We start from the raw sequence: 20,959 nt of genomic DNA, 5'->3' as shown, positions 1-20,959 counted from the left end.
CTGGTTATAAAGAAAGTTAAAACTGAGAATGTTGGTCGTTACACCTGCAGACAGATTATATCAGGGAAACAACAAGGTGAAGATGCTAATGTTGATCTGTCTGTTGTTACTGGTGAGTATTTACAACATTTTCATCTCAAACTGTCTTCTCAGAACAACATACTGACACAATATAGTAATTCTGATTACAGGCATGAAGCTAAACTGATTTACTTTGTCTTTCTTTTGCAATCCATCTTCACCAGTGACTGAACACAAAGACAGTGATAAGGTGACATTAAGCTGCTCTGTGGGGACAGATGGATGGTGCAGACACACAGTGAAGTGGGTTTTTAAGGGTCAAACTTTGGATAAAGATCACCCAAACATAAAGATATCACAGTCTTCCTGCTCTGTTACTGTGAGATTTGTGAAACATTTTTGGGGATCCTCAATAACATATCATAACTTGTATAAATGTAGTGTATCTACAGAGACTAACAAAAAGCCACTGACCTTCAGTCTTCATCCATCAGGTGAGAAACTGAGATTATAATCAGCTGTTAAAAATCACTTCAAGTTATTGATGTGAATAATTAGCTAAAATATTTATTTTATGATGTGAAGGTTTAACATTTTATCACATACAGACAGTTTGTGACTTAACAGGTTGATGAGTTGTTTCTTTTTGTTCAGGTGAGGACACAAAAACAACAACAACAACAACTGCAAACAACCGAAAAGGTGATACAACCATGACAGGATCTGCTATTAGGGACACTACAGCAAAACTACACGGTACCATGTCAACAACTTACTGTATGTTTTTATACAATCTCTGTTTCTTCATGAATGTCAGACTGAAATTTTAAGGGTATTTCTTCACTGTTTACAATCTGATGCAAAGCAACAATAGCTCCATAAAAATCCCTGCCAATACTGATGACATCAAAACTGTCGTCCAAGAAAAATATGATTTAATTTGAAACATCCTGAACTCTAACATGCAGTCATCTTTGAATATCAGTGATGGATTTATTACTGATAGTTTATTTGAATGCTGTACATCAAAAATACATTTTGTAATATTTTTGGAAGCACGCATTTCTCTCCTGTTTCACCAGAACAAAAAGCTGCAGCTGAAATATCTGTGAAGTTTTCATTCTGTGTCCAGGTCAGTGGAGGATCATGGTGGTGACGTTGGGTTTAGCTGCACTAATAACAACTGCTGTGGCCGTCAACATCTGGGCAAGAACTAAAGGTGAGACAGTGGACAAATGAAATAAACCTCATTTCTCCGTGTGGAAGCTACAGTTAACTTCTTCTCTTGTCTCATCAGGGAAAACAACACAGACGGGTGAAAACAGGGTGAGTCTTGAAACAGAATTTTACAATCTGTTGTGATGTTTGTTGTCATAAACTGTAGATTTCGATTAAAGAAGACAGACGACAAAACATACTTTTACACAACTGATAACTGAGAAAAGTAAAATCTAGAAATACTATATAATAAAATGTATCTACTTGTGAGATCCTCATGGAAAAAATGTTTTAATAGCTGGAGTATACCACAGTTCATCCAATACAACAACCAGCTTCTAAATCCATCATTGATCAAAATCAACATACATGTCAACAAGAAGTGAATATCTTTATGATATTGATACAGATGAAAAGATTAGTTCAAATAAATTACATGACACCATAAAATACAGTCCTGAAGGACCTCCAGTGGCATCTCCTTGTAGAAATATTGTGTCTCATGCAACAACCACTTGTATAAATTAGATGTTAAGTGTCAGCTATGAGTGATTTAAGGCTTCAGGTAAAAGATGTCAACATGAAACTTTTCAGCTCATCCATCACATTCAGACAGTTATTTCTGAAACAAGTTTTCTAAAAAGTTACTTTTTAGTATGCAAATGAAGTATTATCAGATTAAATATATTCATGAATTTGCATACATTTTCAGAAAATAAATGTGAAGATTGTATAAAGTCAAGTTCAAGAATCATATGTTTTTTCTTCACATCTTAGAGTAAAATAGGGAATTTTGTATATTTACTTTTATCATCGGATTTTAATCAAAAGCCAGAAAAAGCATTTCTGCAATTTTTGAATGAATACAGTTCAATATAAATGAATGATATCTGAACAAATTCCCCATGAAATCCTTCAAAACATTAACAGCAATGAAGCTGGAAAGTCTGACGTAACAGAAATGCAACAGAAATGAAGATTTCTGACTCTTTATTGGAAAATACTCTAGATGTTTTAACCACAGATATCACCATGAAACTTCGCTAGTCAACTACTTATTTAATATTTTAATCTGTGAATGAGATATTATCAAATTTAATATGCACTATTTTTCACACATTTGCAGTAAACACACTGCAGCAAAATAAACACTTCAATATGTATTTTGGACATTTTCTTTCCACCAGTCTGATAGAAGAAATGTTATGGAAGAAAGACTGACCTGTACATGAAATAAAAATTACATTATTATCTGTAGTGTCTCATATGAAGAGAATCTTTGTCATTTATCAGTTTTCTCTTGTTTTCAGCAGAGATGTAGAGCTGTACAGACAGTACATGACACCTTTATTAAAATGAATAAAAACACTGATTGGAGTCATAAAGCTTTAATCTGAGCTGAAACACTGAATTTAATTTACTATTTAGCACATTTGTGGTTATTTTATCACATAAGGTAAATAATTGTAGAGAAAATTCTCACACATCCTGAGGAACTTTCTCTGTCTGCTGTCATCATGTGAATCATTTGAGTGCAGCGCCACCTACTGGACCTTCTGTAGACTGTTGAAGGTCAAACTTCACATTTACACACAGTGTTGCTCTGATGACATGTTGCTGCTGACATTCGTATTATCTCCGCTGGAATTGTTATCTGTTGATTTGTGACAGAAAGACGTGAAACTCTTGTTTGACACCACAGATCAGCTCACGTTTAAAGTAACAGAAATTTAGGATAAGAATGAGGAAATGTGTGATGAAGCTCATTGGAAGTCTGGGTGAGCCACAGATTAAACTGTAGCTCCAATGTGAAAGGGTTTTTCTGTTTCCTGTGTTGTTTCCTCCACACAGCAGGTTTAATAGTTTATAGAAATAATGAGTATTAGAGTCATGTTTGCATCAATCAACAGGAAAATCAGAGTTCATAAACCGACTTTCATTCAGAAATGTGGATTAAAAAAGGCCACAAACTAACACTGTACATTCAGCCTCATGTTCATGCTGGACAATTCCACTTATTCATTGATAATGACTTTGATTTCACTCATTATTCTAAGTTGCTTTGGACAAAATTACCAACCAGCATATTTAGTGTCAAGTTGTTCATCTGATTCCTTTGTGCTCCAAGTAGAGCAGTGGAAGATCAGAGAAGTGAGTCTGGTGTTGTGAAGTTGAATATGTCAGATTGTGTGTGTGATTGTGTTGTTTTGTTCCTCACAGGTGTGTAATGATGAAGATGATGGACTTTGATCCTTCAGCTTCTGTTCAACTCCACTGATCAACATCTACTTACCATATATTTGGAGGAGCAGTTGGAGGTTTATACGATTTATTCATTTCAGACCAGCTGATTGATTGAATCTCTCTCCTCAGCAGTTTGTACTTCCTCATTAGTTCCTCAGTATATATACCACTGATCCACCATCAGACTGGGTTTGTGCACTTTTCCAGAACTTTCCAGCATTCAGAGCCTGTTTGTTCTTTATTTTTGGCCTCAGCATGTAAATATAGAACTTTATTTATCCTCATCTTTCTGCCTCATTAATGAACCTGAGTATCCTCTAAGTGATTTTCTCCTGCCTGTTCTGCATTTGGATCTAATTCCTCTGAGGTGACATTGTCCAGTTCGACTATGTTTCTGATTTCTTTGTGTACTAACAGTGTTTTCTGTTCATTGTGAATGGAGGATATTTTTCTCTGTGGATGTCCTGCTTCTGCTGATAATAAACAACTTTGTTCTCATGGGTATTTCAATGTGTCTAAATAAAGAAATGTGTGTTTGATGTTTATCTGGTCATCATTAGAAGTTAAAACCCTCAGACGGTGTTGCCGTCATTCTCACCAGCCACTTAATATCCGTTATTAGTCCCACAAGGGGAAATTTGCAGTTTTCACATATCAGAGTGCAAGGTCAACCATAGTACAGAAAACCCTGGAGCAGGAAGGGTTCAGGTCCTTGCTCAAGAGCCAGACAGTGGCTGCATGACGATCTGAACCTCTGACCTTCTGATCAGTGGTCCAGAAACGTAACCATTGCAACACCACTGCTCTGTCAGTTCTCATAAAAATACCTCAGAAACAAAATCAGGAAGTAACAGGTCTCAGACCATCTTATATGTGCTGCATCTGGAACACCAACAGTTAATTAATGAGTTAACAACAACAATGTGCACTTGTTGAGTCTTCACATGTGTTTCTTGTCACAGCATCAATTTGTCTCAAACTGGGCTCTAAATTCTGAAATAACTTTACTTTCTGTGAATTAAGTTACTGTCTCGCAATCACTTCTCTCTGATATTGATCTCTTTAATATTGTTGATCAAGAAATTCACATCAATATTTTCACATTTCAGAGAGAAATCTATTCTTCTGTCTACATAGTGTTAAAGTAAATGAACATCAGTTTCACAAGTTCACACACTGACCATAAAGGAGGAGCATAAAAGCTGCACAATGTAGCAGCGAGAGAATAACAAAGAACATAAGAGAAAAAAAGAATCAAGCATTAGTGAGGAAGTGTCACTTCACCAATTACAAGGATGACATAAATCCGTGGTTAAGAAGCTCCAGTTTAGAGACTTTCATGAGAAGCAGAGAGAAAAGAGAGACGGAGAGGAACGATGGTGGAAACTAGATGGAATGAAATGTTTCTTCTATTGATGCTGGTGCTTCAGTTCAGTGGTAAGGACTCACAACACTTATAATATATACATGGAAAATAGTTCATACATCTATGACGATCTTCTCTTAACTATGCTCCTACAAGATAAATTCTGAGTTTAGTGAACTCTTGAAATTCAGTGAGGAGGCAGAAACATATTAAAACTTACTTTTGATAACTTATGTGTCATAAATGATCCACCATCTGACATTAAAATTAAAATTTGTGTTTCTCTGTCATATCCTCAGGAGCTCTGAGCAGACAGCTTGACCTCTCCTCCATTGTCAGAGAGGGAGATGAAGTCACTTTGTCTTGTGAGAATGTGATGGATGTTCATCAGAACTGTGACACAACCACCTGGCTTGTCGATGACTCAAGAGAACAAGCAGCAGTTGAGCTGGTTGCTCTTGGACAAGTAAAGAATAAGATCAATACAGACAGACTGAGTCTTACAAAGAACTGTTCTCTGCTTTTAAAGAAAGCTACAGCTGAAGATGCTGGTGATTACACCTGCAGACAGTATATACCAGGGAAACAAGTTCAAGATGCTCGGGTTTATCTGTCTGTTGTTACTGGTGAGTATTTACAACATTTTCATCTCAAACTGTCTTCTGAGAACAACATACTGACACAATACAATAATTGTGATTGCAGTTATGAAGTCAAACTGATTTACTTTGTTTTTCTTTCGCAATCCATCTTCACCAGTGACTGAACACAAAGACACAGATATAGTGACTTTAAACTGCTCTGTGGGGACAAATGGACGATGCAGACACACAGTGAAGTGGGTTTTTACTAGTCGAGATGTGAAGAACGATCACCCAAATTTCTATCCATCACAGTCTTCCTGCTCTGCTACTGTGAACATTTTGAACAATTTTTGGGGATCGCCAATACCATATCATAACTGGTTTAAATGTAATGTATCTACAGAGGATACCAAAGAGCCACTGACCTTCAGTCTTCATCCATCAGGTGAGAAACTGAGATTATAATCAGCTGTTAAAAATCACTTCAAGTTATTGATGTGAATAATTAGCTTAAATATTTATTTTCTGATCTGAAGCTTTAACATTTCATCACATACAGTTTGTGACTGAACAGGTTGCTGAGTTGTTTCTTTTTTTCAGATGAGGACACAACAACAACAACAACAACAACAACAACAACAACAACAACTGCAAACAACCAAAAAGCTGATACAACCATGACAGGATCGACAATTGCTACAACAAAACTACACGATACCATGCCAACAACTTACTGTATGTTTTTGTACATTCTGTGTCTCTTTATGAATGTCAGACTGAAACTTTGCTTTGGTGTCAAAGAAGACAGGAGTAGTTTCAGTTACTGATCAACTCTTTATGTGCCTGTTTTTCCTGGTTATGTTGTTTCATTTGCAAATGATTGGATTTCATATGAAAATCACTTTAAATTCAGAGAAAAATCATCTGAAATGTTTATTTATGGATCTGCTGCTTTCATATAATGTTAATTACCGACAGTTTCTCAACCAGCAGTTTCAAATTTCAGGTCAAACATTCTCAAAATCAGCCTGATTGTGCTGAAAACAAGATAATGTTTATTTGATAAGATGTTTTATATTGAGTCCAGCTGTAAATATGAAGTGGGTGTTAGAGAGTGAAAATGTGGAGAAATCTAACAGAGACTTGAAGACGTCACAGTCTAACTGCTCAGACAGTTTGACCTTTACAACATTTCCAGTTCTTCAAGTGCTCAGTGACTGTTGTTCCATTTCAGAGGACTGGTTTAGATGGAACTAGATGGTAAACATTAAGAGTATTTCTTCACTGTTTACAATCTGATGCAGAGCAACAATAAGTCCATATTAATCCCTGCCAATACTGATCACATCAAAACTGTCATCCAAGAAAAACATGATTTAATTTGAAACATCCTGAACTCTAACATGCAGTTTTGAATCTTTGAATATAAGTGATGAAATTATTACTGATAGTTTATTTGAATGCTGTACATCAAAACTACATTTTTTCATATTTTTGGAAGCACACATTTCTCTCCTGTTTTAAGCAGAATAAAAAGCTGCAGCTGAAATATTAGTTTTCATTCTGTGTCCAGGTCAGTGGAGGATCATGGTGGTGACGTTGGGTTTAGCTGCACTAATAACAACTGCTGTGGCCGTCAACATCTGGGCGAGAACTAAAGGTGAGACAGTGAACAAATGGAATAAACCTCATTTCTCACTGTGGAAGCTGCAGTTAACTTCTTCTCTTTACAATGTGTTGTGATGTTTGTTGACATAAACTGTAGGTTTAGATAAAAGAAAACAGATGACAAAAAACACTTTTTACAAGACTGATCACTGAGAAAAGTAAAATCTAGACATGATTTGCGGTTATTTTGTCACAGAAGGTTAATAATTGTAGAGAAAATTCTCACACATCCTGAGGAACTTTCTCTGTCTGCTGTCATCATGTGAATCATTTGAGTGCAGCGCCACCTACTGGACCTTCTGTAGACTGTTGAAGGTCAAACTTCACATTTACACACAGTGTTGCTCTGATGACATGTTGCTGCTGACATTCATATTGTCTCCGCTGGAATTGTTATCTGTTGATTTGTGACAGAAAGACGTGAAACTCTTGTTTGACACCACAGATCAGCTCACGTTAAAAGTAACAGAAGTTTAGGATAAGAATGAGGAAATGTGTGATGAAGCTCATTGGAAGTCTGGGTGAGCCACAGATTAAAGTCTAGCTCCAATGTGAAAGGGTTTTTCTGTTTTCTGTGTTATTTGCTACATTCCTCCACACAGCAGGTTTAACAGTTTATAGAAATGATGAGTATTAGAGTCATGTTTGCATCAATCAACAGAAAAATCAGAGTTCATAAACTGACTTTCATTCAGGAATGTGGATTAAAAAAGGCCACAAACTAACACTGTACATTCAGCCTCATGTTCATGCTGGACAATTCCACTTATTCATTGTCAATGACTTTGTTTTCACTCATTATTCTAAGTTGCTTTGGACAACATAGCCAATAAACATGTTTAGTGTCAAGTTGTTCATCTGATTTCTTTGTGCTCCAAGTAGAGCAGTGGAAGATCAGAGAAGTGAGTCTGGTGTTGTGAAGTTGAATATGTCAGATTGTGTGTGTGATTGTGTTGTTTTGTTCCTCACAGGTGTGTAATGATGAAGATGATGGACTTTGATCCTTCAGCTTCTGTTCAACTCCACTGATCAACATCTACTTACCATATATTTGGAGGAGCAGTTGGAGGTTTTATAAGATTTATTCATTTCAGACCAGCTGATTGATTGAATCTCTCTCCTCAGCAGTTTGTACCTCCTCATTAGTTCCTCAGTTTATATACCACTGATCCACCATCAGACTGGGTTTGTGCACTTTGCCAGAACTTTCCAGCATTCAGAGCCTGTTTGTTCTTTATTTTTGACCTCAGCATGTAAATATGGAGCTTTAATTTATCCTCATCTTTCTGCCTCATGAGTGAACCTGAGTATCCTCTAAGTGATTTTCTCCTGCCTGTCACAGTGTTCTGCATTTGGGTCTGTTTCCTCTGAGGTGACGTTGTTCAGCTCAATTATGTTTCTGATTTCTTTGTGTACTAAGAGTGTTGTGTTCATTGTCAGTGGTGGATATTTTACTCTATGAATGTCCTGCTTCTGCTGATAATAAACCTTCCTTCTGTTGAACCACTTTGTTCTCATGGGTACTTTAATGTGTCTAAATAAAGAAATGTGTGTTTGATGGTTATCTGGTCATCATTAGAGGTTAAAACCCTCAGACTGTGTTGCCATTGTAACTTCATTCTCACCAAAACACTTCCCCTTCATTTCTCAGAAACACAATGAGGAAGTAACAGGTCTCAGACCATCTTATCTGTGCTGCATCTGGAACATCAAGAGTTAATATCTGATGAGTGATGAGTTGGACTTAAATGTTATTTCAGGACAAGAAAAGCTTCTTTACTGAAGCATTTATCTTCTTTAACAATCCTCAAACATCATCCATTCCTTCTTTTAAAGATGTCAGATCCACTGTGGGACACAATGTGCACTTGTTGATTCTTCATGTGTTTCTTGTCACAGCATCAATTTGTCTCAATCTGAGCTCTAAATGCTGAAATAAGTTTCTGTTCTGTGTATTAAGTCACTGTCTCACAATCACTTCTCTTTGATATTGATCTCTTTAATATTGTTGATGAAGAAATTCACACCAATAATTTCACATTTCAGAGAGAAAACAATTCTGTCTACATAGTGTTAAAATTGTAGTGCAGAACTTTTCAGTATAAACGAACATCAGTTTCACACACTGACCACAAAGGAGGAGCATAAAAGCTGCACAATGTGGCAGCGAGAGAACATGAGAGAAAAAAGATCCAAGCATTAATGAGGAAGTGTCACTTCACCAATTACAAGGAGGAGATAAATGTCTTTTTAAGAAGCTCCAGTTTAGAGACTTTCATGAGAAGCAGAGAGAAAAGAGAGACGGAGAGGAACGATGGTGGAAACTAGATGGAATAAAATGTTTCTTCTTTTGATGCTGGTGCTTCAGTTCAGCGGTAATGACTCAAATAATATCGTTATTACAGAAATATGTAAAAAGCTCTTCCTTCTGATGCCACTTTATTGTATAATCTTCATTTAACTATGTTTGTACAAGGTAAACTCTGAGTTTAGTGAACTCTTCAAATTCAGTGAGGAGGCAGAAACATATTAAAACTTACCTTTTGTAACTTATGTGTCATAAATGATCCTCCATCTGACATTAACAGTAACATTTGTGTTTCTCTGTTGTATCCTCAGGAGCTCTGAGCAGACAGCTTTACCTCTCCTCCATTGTCAGAGAGGGAGATGAAGCCACTTTGTCTTGTGAGAATGTCATTGATGATCATCAGAACTGTGACACAACCAACTGGCTCTTCAGTAATTCCAAAATGCCATCTGCAGTAGAATTGTTTAATCTTGGACAAATTAAGAATAACATCAATACAGACAGACTGAGTCTTACAAAGATCTGTTCTCTGGTTATAAAGAAAGTTACAGTTGAGGATGTTGGTCGTTACACCTGCAGACAGTTTAGATCAGAGAAACAACAAGGTCCAGATGCTTGGGTTGATCTGTCTGTTGTTACTGGTGAGTATTTACAACATTTTCATCTCAAACTGTGTTCTGAGAACAACATATTGACACAGTAAAATAATTGTGATTATATTCATGAAGTCAAAGTGATTTACTTTGTCTTTCTCTTGCAATCCATCCTCACCAGTGACTGAACATAAAGACACGGATGACGTGACATTAAACTGCTCTGTGGGGACAAACGGACGATGTGGACACACAGTGAAGTGGCTTTTTAAGGGTCAAGATGTGGAAAAAAATCACCCAAATTTCCATACAGCACAGTCTTCCTGCTCTGTTACTGTGAAATTTGTGAATAATTTTTGGGGATCGCCAGTACCATATCATAACTTGTATAAATGTAGTGTATCTACAGAGACTAACAAAAAGCCACTGACCTTCAGTCTTCATCCATCAGGTGAGAAACTGAGATTATAATCAGCTGTTTAAAATCACTTCAAGTTATTGATGTGAATAATTAGCTAAAATATTTATTTTATGATGTGAAGCTTTAACATTTTATCACATACAGACAGTTTGTGACTGAACAGGTTGATGAGTTGTTTCTTTTTGTTCAGGTGAGGACACAAAAACAACAACAACAGCAACTGCAAACAACCGAAAAGGTGATACAACCATGACAGGATCTGCCATTGGAGACACTACAGCAAAACTACATGGTACCATGTCAACAACTTACTGTATGTTTTTATACAATCTCTGTTTCTTCATGAATGTCAGACTGAAATTTTAAGGGTATTTCTTCACTGTTTACAATCTGATGCAAAGCAACAATAGCTCCATAAAAATCCCTGCCAATACTGATGACATCAAAACTGTCGTCCAAGAAAAATATGATTTAATTTGAAACATCCTGAACTCTAACATGCAGTCATCTTTGAATATCAGTGATGGATTTATTACTGATAGTTTATTTGAATGCTGTACATCAAAAATACATTTTGTAATATTTTTGGAAGCACGCATTTCTCTCCTGTTTCACCAGAACAAAAAGCTGCAGCTGAAATATCTGTGAAGTTTTCATTCTGTGTCCAGGTCAGTGGAGGATCATGGTGGTGACGTTGGGTTTAGCTGCACTAATAACAACTGCTGTGGCCGTCAACATCTGGGCAAGAACTAAAGGTGAGACAGTGGACAAATGAAATAAACCTCATTTCTCCGTGTGGAAGCTACAGTTAACTTCTTCTCTTGTCTCATCAGGGAAAACAACACAGACGGGTGAAAACAGGGTGAGTCTTGAAACAGAATTTTACAATCTGTTGTGATGTTTGTTGTCATAAACTGTAGATTTCGATTAAAGAAGACAGACGACAAAACATACTTTTTACACAACTGATAACTGAGAAAAGTAAAATCTAGAAATACTATATAATAAAATGTATCTACTTGTGAGATCCTCATGGAAAAAATGTTTTAATAGCTGGAGTATACCACAGTTCATCCAATACAACAACCAGCTTCTAAATCCATCATTGATCAAAATCAACATACATGTCAACAAGAAGTGAATATCTTTATGATATTGATACAGATGAAAAGATTAGTTCAAATAAATTACATGACACCATAAAATACAGTCCTGAAGGACCTCCAGTGGCATCTCCTTGTAGAAATATTGTCTCATGCAACAACCACTTGTATAAATTAGATGTTCAGTGTCAGCTATGAGTGATTTAAGGCTTCAGGTAAAAGATGTCAACATGAAACTTTTCATCTCATCCATCACATTCAGACAGTTATTTCTGATACAAGTTTTCTAAAATGTTACCTTTTAGTATGCAAATGAAGTATTATCAGATTAAATATATTCATGAATTTGCATACATTTTCAGAAAATAAATGTGAAGATTGTATAAAGTCAAGTTCAAGAATCATATGTTTTTTCTTCACATAGAGTAAAATAGGGAATTTTGTATATTTACTTTTATCATCGGATTTTAATCAAAAGCCAGAAAAAGCATTTCTGCAATGTTTGAATGAATACAGTTCAATATAAATGAATGATATATGAACAAATTCCCCATGAAATCCTTCAAAACATTACCAGCAATAAAGCTGTAAAGTCTGACATAACAGAAATGCAACAGAAATGAAGATTTCTGACTCTTTATTGGGAAATACTCTAGATGTTTTAACCACAGATATCACCATGAAACTTCGCTAGTCAACTAATATTTTAATCTGTGAATGAGATATTACCAAATTTAATATGCACTATTTTTCACCCATTTGCAGTAAACACACTGCAGCAAAATAAACACTTCAATATGTATTTTGGACATTTTCTTTCCACCAGTCTGATAGAAGAAATGTTATGGAAGAAAGACTGACCTATACATGAAATAAAAATTACATTTTTATCTATAGTGTCTGACATGAAGAGAATCTTTGTCATTTATCAGTTTTCTCTTGTTATCCATCGTCTCTTCAGAATAAATGAAGTTTTAGCAGAGATGTAGAGTTGTACAGACAGTACATGACACCTTTATTAAAATGAATAAAAACACTGATTGGAGTCCTAAAGCTGTAATCTGAGCAGAAACACTGAATTTAATTTACTATTTAGCACATTTGTGGTTATTTTATCACAGAAGGTAAATAATTGTAGAGAAAATTCTCAAACATCCTGAGGAACTTTCTCTGTCTGCTGTCATCATGTGAATCATTTGAGTGCAGCGCCACCTACTGGACCTTCTGTAGACTGTTGAAGGTCAAACTTCACATCTACACACAGTGTTGCTCTGATGACATGTTGCTGCTAACATTCATATTATCTCTGCTGGAATTGTTGTCTGTTGATTTGTGACAGAAAGACGTGAAACTCTTGTTTGACACCACAGATCAGCTCACGTTAAAAGTAACAGAAGTTTAGGATAAGAATGAGGAAATGTGTGATGAAGCTCATTGGAAGTCTGGGTGAGCCACAGATTAAAGTCTAGCTCCAATGTGAAAGGGTTTTTCTGTTATCTGTGTTGTTTGCTGCATTCCTCCACACAGCAGGTTTAACAGTTTATAGAAATGATGAGTATTAGAGTCATGTTTGCATCAATCAACAGGAAAATCAGAGTTCATAAACCGACTTTCATTCAGAAATGTGGATTAAAAAAGGCCACAAACTAACACTGTACATTCAGCCTCATGTTCATGCTGGACAATTCCACTTATTCATTGATAATGACTTTGATTTCACTCATTATTCTAAGTTGCTTTGGACAAAATTACCAACCAGCATATTTAGTGTCAAGTTGTTCATCTGATTCCTTTGTGCTCCAAGTAGAGCAGTGGAAGATCAGAGAAGTGAGTCTGGTGTTGTGAAGTTGAATATGTCAGATTGTGTGTGTGATTGTGTTGTTTTGTTCCTCACAGGTGTGTAATGATGAAGATGATGGACTTTGATCCTTCAGCTTCTGTTCAACTCCACTGATCAACATCTACTTACCATATATTTGGAGGAGCAGTTGGAGGTTTTATAAGATTTATTCATTTCAGACATGCTGATTGATTGAATCTCTCTCCTCAGGAGTTTGTACTTCCTCATTAGTCCCTCAGTTTATATACCACTGATCCACCATCAGACTGGGTTTGTGCACTTTGCTAGAACTTTCCAGCATTCAGAGCCTGTGTGTTCTTTATTTTTGGCCTCAGCATGTAAATATAGAACTTTATTTATCCTCATCTTTCTGCCTCATTAATGAACCTGAGTATCCTCTAAGTGATTTTCTCCTGCCTGTTCTGCATTTGGATCTAACTCCTCTGAGGTGACATTGTTCAGTTCGACTATGTTTCTGATTTCTTTGTGTACTAACAGTGTTTTCTGTTCATTGTGAATGGAGGATATTTTTCTCTGTGGATGTCCTGCTTCTGCTGATGATAAACCACTTTGTTCTCATGGGTATTTCAATGTGTCTAAATAAAGAAATGTGTGTTTGATGTTTATCTGGTCATCATTAGAAGTTAAAACCCTCAGACTCTGTTGCCGTCATTCTCACCAACCACTTAATATCCGTTATTAGTCCCACAAGGGAAAATTTGCAGTTTTCACATATCAGAGTGCAAGGTCAACCATAGTACATAACCCCTGGAGCAGGAAGGGTTCAGGTCCTTGCTCAAGAGCCAGACAGTGGCTGCATGACGATCTGAACCTCTGACCTTCTGATCAGTGGTCCAGAAACGTAACCATTGCAACACCACTGCTCTGTCAATTCTCATAAAAATACCTCAGAAACAAAATCAGGAAGTAACAGGTCTCAGGCCATCTTATATGTGCTGCATCTGGAACACCAACAGTTAATTACTGAGTTAACAACAACAATGTGCACGTGTTGAGTCTTCACGTGTGTTTCTTGTCACAGCATCAATTTGTCTCAAACTGGGCTCTAAATTCTGAAATAAATTTCCTTTCTGTGAATTAATTTACTGTCTCGCAATCACTTCTCTCTGATATTGATCTCTTTAATATTGTTGATCAAGAAATTCACATCAATATTTTCACATTTCAGAGAGAAATCTATTCTTCTGTCTACATAGTGTTAAAGTAAATGAACATCAGTTTCACAAGTTCACACACTGACCATAAAGGAGGAGCATAAAAGCTGCACAATGTAGCAGCGAGAGAATAACAAAGAACATAAGAGAAAAAAAGAATCAAGCATTAGTGAGGAAGTGTCACTTCACCAATTACAAGGATGACATAAATCCGTGGTTAAGAAGCTCCAGTTTAGAGACTTTCATGAGAAGCAGAGAGAAAAGAGAGACGGAGAGGAACGATGGTGGAAACTAGATGGAATGAAATGTTTCTTCTATTGATGCTGGTGCTTCAGTTCAGTGGTAAGGACTCACAACACTTATAATATATACATGGAAAATAGTTCATACATCTATGACGATCTTCTCTTAACTATGCTCCTACAAGATAAATTCTGAGTTTAGTGAACTCTTGAAATTCAGTGAGGAGGCAGAAACATATTAAAACTTACTTTTGATAACTTATGTGTCATAAATGATCCACCATCTGACATTAAAATTAAAATTTGTGTTTCTCTGTCATATCCTCAGGAGCTCTGAGCAGACAGCTTGACCTCTCCTCCATTGTCAGAGAGGGAGATGAAGTCACTTTGTCTTGTGAGAATGTGATGGATGTTCATCAGAACTGTGACACAACCACCTGGCTCGTCGATGACTCAAGAGAACGAGCAGCAGTTGAGCTGGTTGCTCTTGGACAAGTAAAGAATAAGATCAATACAGACAGACTGAGTCTTACAAAGAACTGTTCTCTGCTTTTAAAGAAAGCTACAGCTGAAGATGCTGGTGATTACACCTGCAGACAGTATATATCAGGGAAACAAGTTCAAGATGCTCGGGTTTATCTGTCTGTTGTTACTGGTGAGTATTTACAACATTTTCATCTCAAACTGTCTTCTGAGAACAACATACTGACACAATACAATAATTGTGATTGCAGTTATGAAGTCAAACTGATTTACTTTGTTTTTCTCTTGCAATCCATCTTCACCAGTGACTGAACACAAAGACACAGATATAGTGACTTTAAACTGCTCTGTGGGGACAAATGGACGATGCAAACACACAGTGAAGTGGGTTTTTACTAGTCGAGATGTGAAGAACGATCACCCAAATTTCTATCCATCACAGTCTTCCTGCTCTGCCACTGTGAACATTTTGAACAATTTTTGGGGATCGCCAATACCATATCATAACTGGTTTAAATGTAGTATATCTACAGAGGATACCAAAGAGCCACTGACCTTCAGTCTTCATCCATCAGGTGAGAAACTGAGATTATAATCAGCTGTTAAAAATCACTTCAAGTTATTGATGTGAATAATTAGCTAAAATATTTATTTTCTGATCTGAAGCTTTAACATTTCATCACATACAGTTTGTGACTGAACAGGTTGCTGAGTTGTTTCTTTTTTTCAGATGAGGACACAACAACAACAACAACAACAACAACAACAACAACAACAACAACAACAACAACAACAACAACTGCAAACAACCAAAAAGCTGATACAACCATGACAGGATCGACAATTGCTACAACAAAACTACACGATACCATGCCAACAACTTACTGTATGTTTTTGTACATTCTGTGTCTCTTTATGAATGTCAGACTGAAACTTTGCTTTGGTGTCAAAGAAGACAGGAGTAGTTTCAGTTACTGATCAACTCTTTATGTGCCTGTTTTTCCTGGTTATGTTGTTTCATTTGCAAATGATTGGATTTCATATGAAAATCACTTTAAATTCAGAGAAAAATCATCTGAAATGTTTATTTATGGATCTGCTGCTTTCATATAATGTTAATTACCGACAGTTTCTCAACCAGCAGTTTCAAATTTCAGGTCAAACATTCTCAAAATCAGCCTGATTGTGCTGAAAACAAGATAATGTTTATTTGATAAGATGTTTTATATTGAGTCCAGCTGTAAATATGAAGTGGGTGTTAGAGAGTGAAAATGTGGAGAAATCTAACAGAGACTTGAAGACGTCACAGTCTAACTGCTCAGACAGTTTGACCTTTACAACATTTCCAGTTCTTCAAGTGCTCAGTGACTGTTGTTCCAGTTCAGAGGACTGGTTTAGATGGAACTAGACGGTAAACATTAAGGGTATTTCTTCACTGTTTACAATCTGATGCAGAGCAACAATAAGTCCATATTAATCCCTGCCAATACTGATCACATCAAAACTGTCATCCAAGAAAAATATGATTTAATTTGAAACATCTTGAACTCTAACATGCAGTTTTGAATCTTTGAATATAAGTGATGAAATTATTACTGATAGTTTATTTGAATGCTGTACATCAAAACTACATTTTTTCATATTTTTGGAAGCACACATTTCTCTCCTGTTTTAAGCAGAATAAAAAGCTGCAGCTGAAATATTAGTTAAGTTTTCATTCTGTGCAGGTCAGTGGAGGATCATGGTGGTGACGTTGGGTTTAGCTGCACTAATAACAACTGCTGTGGCCGTCAACATCTGGGCGAGAACTAAAGGTGAGACAGTGAACAAATGGAATAAACCTCATTTCTCACTGTGGAAGCTGCAGTTAACTTCTTCTCTTTACAATGTGTTGTGATGTTTGTTGACATAAACTGTAGGTTTAGATAAAAGAAAACAGATGACAAAAAACACTTTTTACAAGACTGATCACTGAGAAAAGTAAAATCTAGACATGATTTGCGGTTATTTTGTCACAGAAGGTTAATAATTGTAGAGAAAATTCTCACACATCCTGAGGAACTTTCTCTGTCTGCTGTCATCATGTGAATCATTTGAGTGCAGCGCCACCTACTGGACCTTCTGTAGACTGTTGAAGGTCAAACTTCACATTTACACACAGCGTTGCTCTGATGACATGTTGCTGCTGACATTGATATTGTCTCTGCTGGAATTGTTGTCTGTTGATTTGTGACAGAAAGACGTGAAACTCTTGTTTGACACCACAGATCAGCTCACGTTAAAAGTAACAGAAGTTTAGGATAAGAATGAGGAAATGTGTGATGAAGCTCATTGGAAGTCTGGGTGAGCCACAGATTAAAGTCTAGCTCCAATGTGAAAGGGTTTTTCTGTTTTCTGTGTTATTTGCTACATTCCTCCACACAGCAGGTTTAACAGTTTATAGAAATAATGAGTATTAGAGTCATGTTTGCATCAATCAACAGAAAAATCAGAGTTCATGAACTGACTTTTATTCAGGAATGTGGATTAAAAAAGGCCACAAACTAACACTGTACATTCAGCCTCATGTTCATGTTGAACAATTCCACTTATTCATTGTTAATGACTTTGATTTCACTCATTATTCTAAGTTGCTTTGGACAACATAGCCAATAAACATGTTTAGTGTCAAGTTGTTCATCTGATTTCTTTGTGCTCCAAGTAGAGCAGTGGAAGATGAGAGAAGTGAGTCTGGTGTTGTGAAGTTGAATATGTCAGATTGTGTGTGTGATTGTGTTGTTTTGTTCCTCACAGGTGTGTAATGATGAAGATGATGGACTTTGATCCTTCAGCTTCTGTTCAACTCCACTGATCAACATCTACTTACCATATATTTGGAGGAGCAGTTGGAGGTTTTATAAGATTTATTCATTTCAGACCAGCTGATTGATTGAATCTCTCTCCTCAGCAGTTTGTACTTCTTCATTAGTCCCTCAGTTTATATACCACTGATCCACCACCATATTGTGTTTGTGCAGTTTGCCAGAACTTTCCAGCATTCAGAGCCTGTTTGTTCTTTATTTTTGACCTCAGCATGTAAATATGGAGCTTTAATTTATCCACATGTTTCTGCCTCATGAGTGAACCTGAGTATCCTCTAAGTGATTTTCTCCTGCCTGTCACAGTGTTCTGCATTTGGGTCTGTTTCCTCTGAGGTGACGTTGTTCAGCTCAATTATGTTTCTGATTTCTTTGTGTACTAAGAATGTTTTGTTTATTCTATATGGTGGATATTTTACTTTATGGATGTCCTGCTTCTGCTGATAATAAACCTTCTCCCTGGTGAACCACTTTGTTTTCATGGGTGTGTCAATGTGTCTAAATAAAGAAATGTGTGTTTGATGGTTATCTGGTCATCATAAGAGGTTAAAACCCTCAGACTGTGTTGCCATTGTAACCTCATTCTCACCAAAACACTTCCCCTTCAGTTCTCAGGAAAACACCTCAGAAACACAATCAGGAAGTAACAGGTCTCAGACCGTCTTATCTGTGCTGCATCTGGAACATCAAGAGTTAATATCTGGTGGGTGATGAGTTGGACTTAAATGTTATTTCAGGACAAGAAAAGCTGCTTACTGAAGCATTTACCTCCTCTAACAATCCTCAAACTCTTGTCCATTCCTTCTTTTAAAGATGTCAGATCCACTGTGGGACACAATGTGCACTTGTTGAGTCTTCACATGTGTTTCTTGTCACAGCATCAGTTTGTCTCAATCTGGGCTCTAAATGCCAAAATAAGTTTCTGTTCTGTGTATTAGGTCACTCTCTCACAATCACTTCTCTTTGATATTTATCTCTTTAATACTGTTGATCAAGAGATTCATGTCAATAAATTTCACCCACTGACCACAAAGAAGGAACAAAAAAGTGGCACAATGTGGCTGCAAAAGAATAAAAAATAGCAAAGATAAAAAAAAGATTCAGGTTTTACTGAAGAAGTGTCACTTTCCCAATTACAAGGAGGACATAAATCTGTGTTTAAGAAGCTCCAGTTTAGAGGCTTTCATGAGAAGCAGAGAGACGGAGAGGAACGATGGTGGAAACTAGATGGAATAAAATGTTTCTTCGATTGATGCTGGTGCTTCAGTTCAGCGGTAAGGACTCATAAGACATCGTTTTTACAGAAATATGTCGAAACCTCTTCCATCTAATGTTACTTTGTTGCATAATCTCCTTTTAACTATGTTTCGATAAGGTCACCTCTGAGTTTAGTGAACTCTTGAAATTCAGTGAGGAGGCAGAAACATATTAAATTATCTTATCTATAATAATTATCTTTGATAACTTGTGTGTCATAAATTATCCTCCTTCTGACATTAACAGTAACATTTGTGTTTCTCTGTCGTATCCTCAGGAGCTCTGAGCAGACAGCTTTACCTCTCCTCCATTGTCAGAGAGGGAGATGAAGTCACTTTGTCTTGTGAGAATGCTGTTGATGATCATCATGACTGTGACACAACCACCTGGATCTTCAGTATACTTCAAGAGAACGAGTATCAGTAGAGCTGGTTGCTTGCTTTTGGACAAATTAAAAATGAGCTCAATACTGGCAGACTGAGTTTTTCAGTGAACTGTTCTCTGGTAATAAAGAAAGCTACAGCTGAAGATGCTGGTGATTACACCTGCAGACATTTTATATTATGGAATCAATTTCAAGATGCTGAGGTTTATCTGTCTGTTGTTACTGGTGAGTATTTACAACATTTTCATCTCAAATTGTCTTCTTACAACAACATACTGACACAATACAATAACTGTGATTACAGTTATGAAGTCAAGCTGATTTACTTTGTTTTTCTCTTGCAATCCATCTTCACCAGTGACTGAACATAAAGGCAGTGATACGGTGACTTTAAACTGCTCTGTGGGGATAGATGGACGATGTGGACACACAGTGAAGTGGGTTTTAAAGAGTCAAGATGTGGATAAAGATAACCCAGTCTTCAAGACATCACAGTCTTCCTGCTCTGCTACTTTAAGCTTTCTGATTGATTTTTGGGGATCCTTCATACCATATCATAACTGGTTTAAATGTAGTGTATCTACAGAGACTAACAAAAACCCACTGACCTTCAGTCTTCGTCCATCAGGTGAGAAACTGAGATTATAATCAGCTGTTAAAAATCACTTCAAGTTATTGATGTGAATAATTAGCTTAAATATTTTTTTCTGATCTGAAGCTTTAAAATGTTATCACATACAGACAGTTTGTGACTGAACAGGTTGATGAGTTGTTGCTTTTTGTTCAGGTGAGGACACAAAAACAACAACAACAACAACAGCTGCAAACAACCGAAAAGGTGATACAACCATGACAGGATCTGCTATTAGGGACACTACAGCAAAACTACACGGTACCATGTCAACAACTTACTGTATGTTTATATACAATCTCTATTTCTTTATGAATGCCAGACTGAAATTTTAAGAGTATTTCTTCACTGTTAACAATCGGATGCAGAGCAACAATAAATCCATAACAATCCCTGCCAATACTGATCACATCAAAACTGCCATCCAAGTATATGGATATCCTGTATATATACGACTGATCCAAGATCAGACTGTGTTTGTGCACTTTTCCAGAACTTTCCAGCATTCAGAACCTGTTTGTTCTTTACTTTTGACCTCAGCATGTAAATATGCATCTTGAGC

General features: G+C 36.6%; 2 protein-coding genes and 1 long non-coding RNA gene across 4 annotated transcripts in view; all 3 read left to right on the top strand.

Moving 5' to 3' along the window:
• LOC110959900 (uncharacterized) overlaps nucleotides 1-13,986 on the top strand; it is a 29,316-nt gene extending 15,330 nt beyond the window's left edge. The window contains exons 4-8 of the mRNA XM_051937000.1: nucleotides 676-723; nucleotides 10,662-10,715; nucleotides 11,092-11,178; nucleotides 11,257-11,285; nucleotides 13,423-13,986. Of these exons, the coding sequence (XP_051792960.1) occupies nucleotides 676-723; nucleotides 10,662-10,715; nucleotides 11,092-11,178; nucleotides 11,257-11,285; nucleotides 13,423-13,452 (248 nt within the window). The 3' untranslated portion in view covers nucleotides 13,453-13,986. The remainder of the gene's footprint in view (nucleotides 1-675; nucleotides 724-10,661; nucleotides 10,716-11,091; nucleotides 11,179-11,256; nucleotides 11,286-13,422) is intronic.
• On the top strand, nucleotides 1,136-8,195 carry LOC127530374 (uncharacterized). 2 transcript variants are annotated; one of them, XR_007936989.1, is made up of 3 exons: nucleotides 1,136-1,240; nucleotides 1,319-1,347; nucleotides 8,073-8,195. It is a non-coding gene; the product is annotated as an uncharacterized LOC127530374 (long non-coding RNA). The 2 variants fall into 2 exon arrangements; XR_007936988.1 differs by lacking the exon at nucleotides 8,073-8,195 and adding an exon at nucleotides 3,460-4,017.
• Nucleotides 13,987-15,188: 1,202 nt separating the features above from the next.
• LOC127530391 (phosphatidylinositol transfer protein 4-like) lies at nucleotides 15,189-18,089 on the top strand. Its single transcript, XM_051937037.1, has 3 exons — nucleotides 15,189-15,428; nucleotides 16,011-16,067; nucleotides 18,060-18,089. Exons 1-3 carry the CDS (start codon nucleotides 15,189-15,191, stop codon nucleotides 18,087-18,089), a joined length of 327 nt encoding a protein of 108 aa, XP_051792997.1.
• The last annotated feature ends 2,870 nt before the right edge of the window (nucleotides 18,090-20,959 follow it).

Source organism: Acanthochromis polyacanthus, chromosome 16 (assembly GCF_021347895.1).
Source record: "Acanthochromis polyacanthus isolate Apoly-LR-REF ecotype Palm Island chromosome 16, KAUST_Apoly_ChrSc, whole genome shotgun sequence".
NCBI lineage: Eukaryota > Metazoa > Chordata > Actinopteri > Pomacentridae > Acanthochromis > Acanthochromis polyacanthus.
Note: the sequence above shows the minus strand (reverse complement) of the source record. Positions and strands in the feature narration are given on the sequence as shown.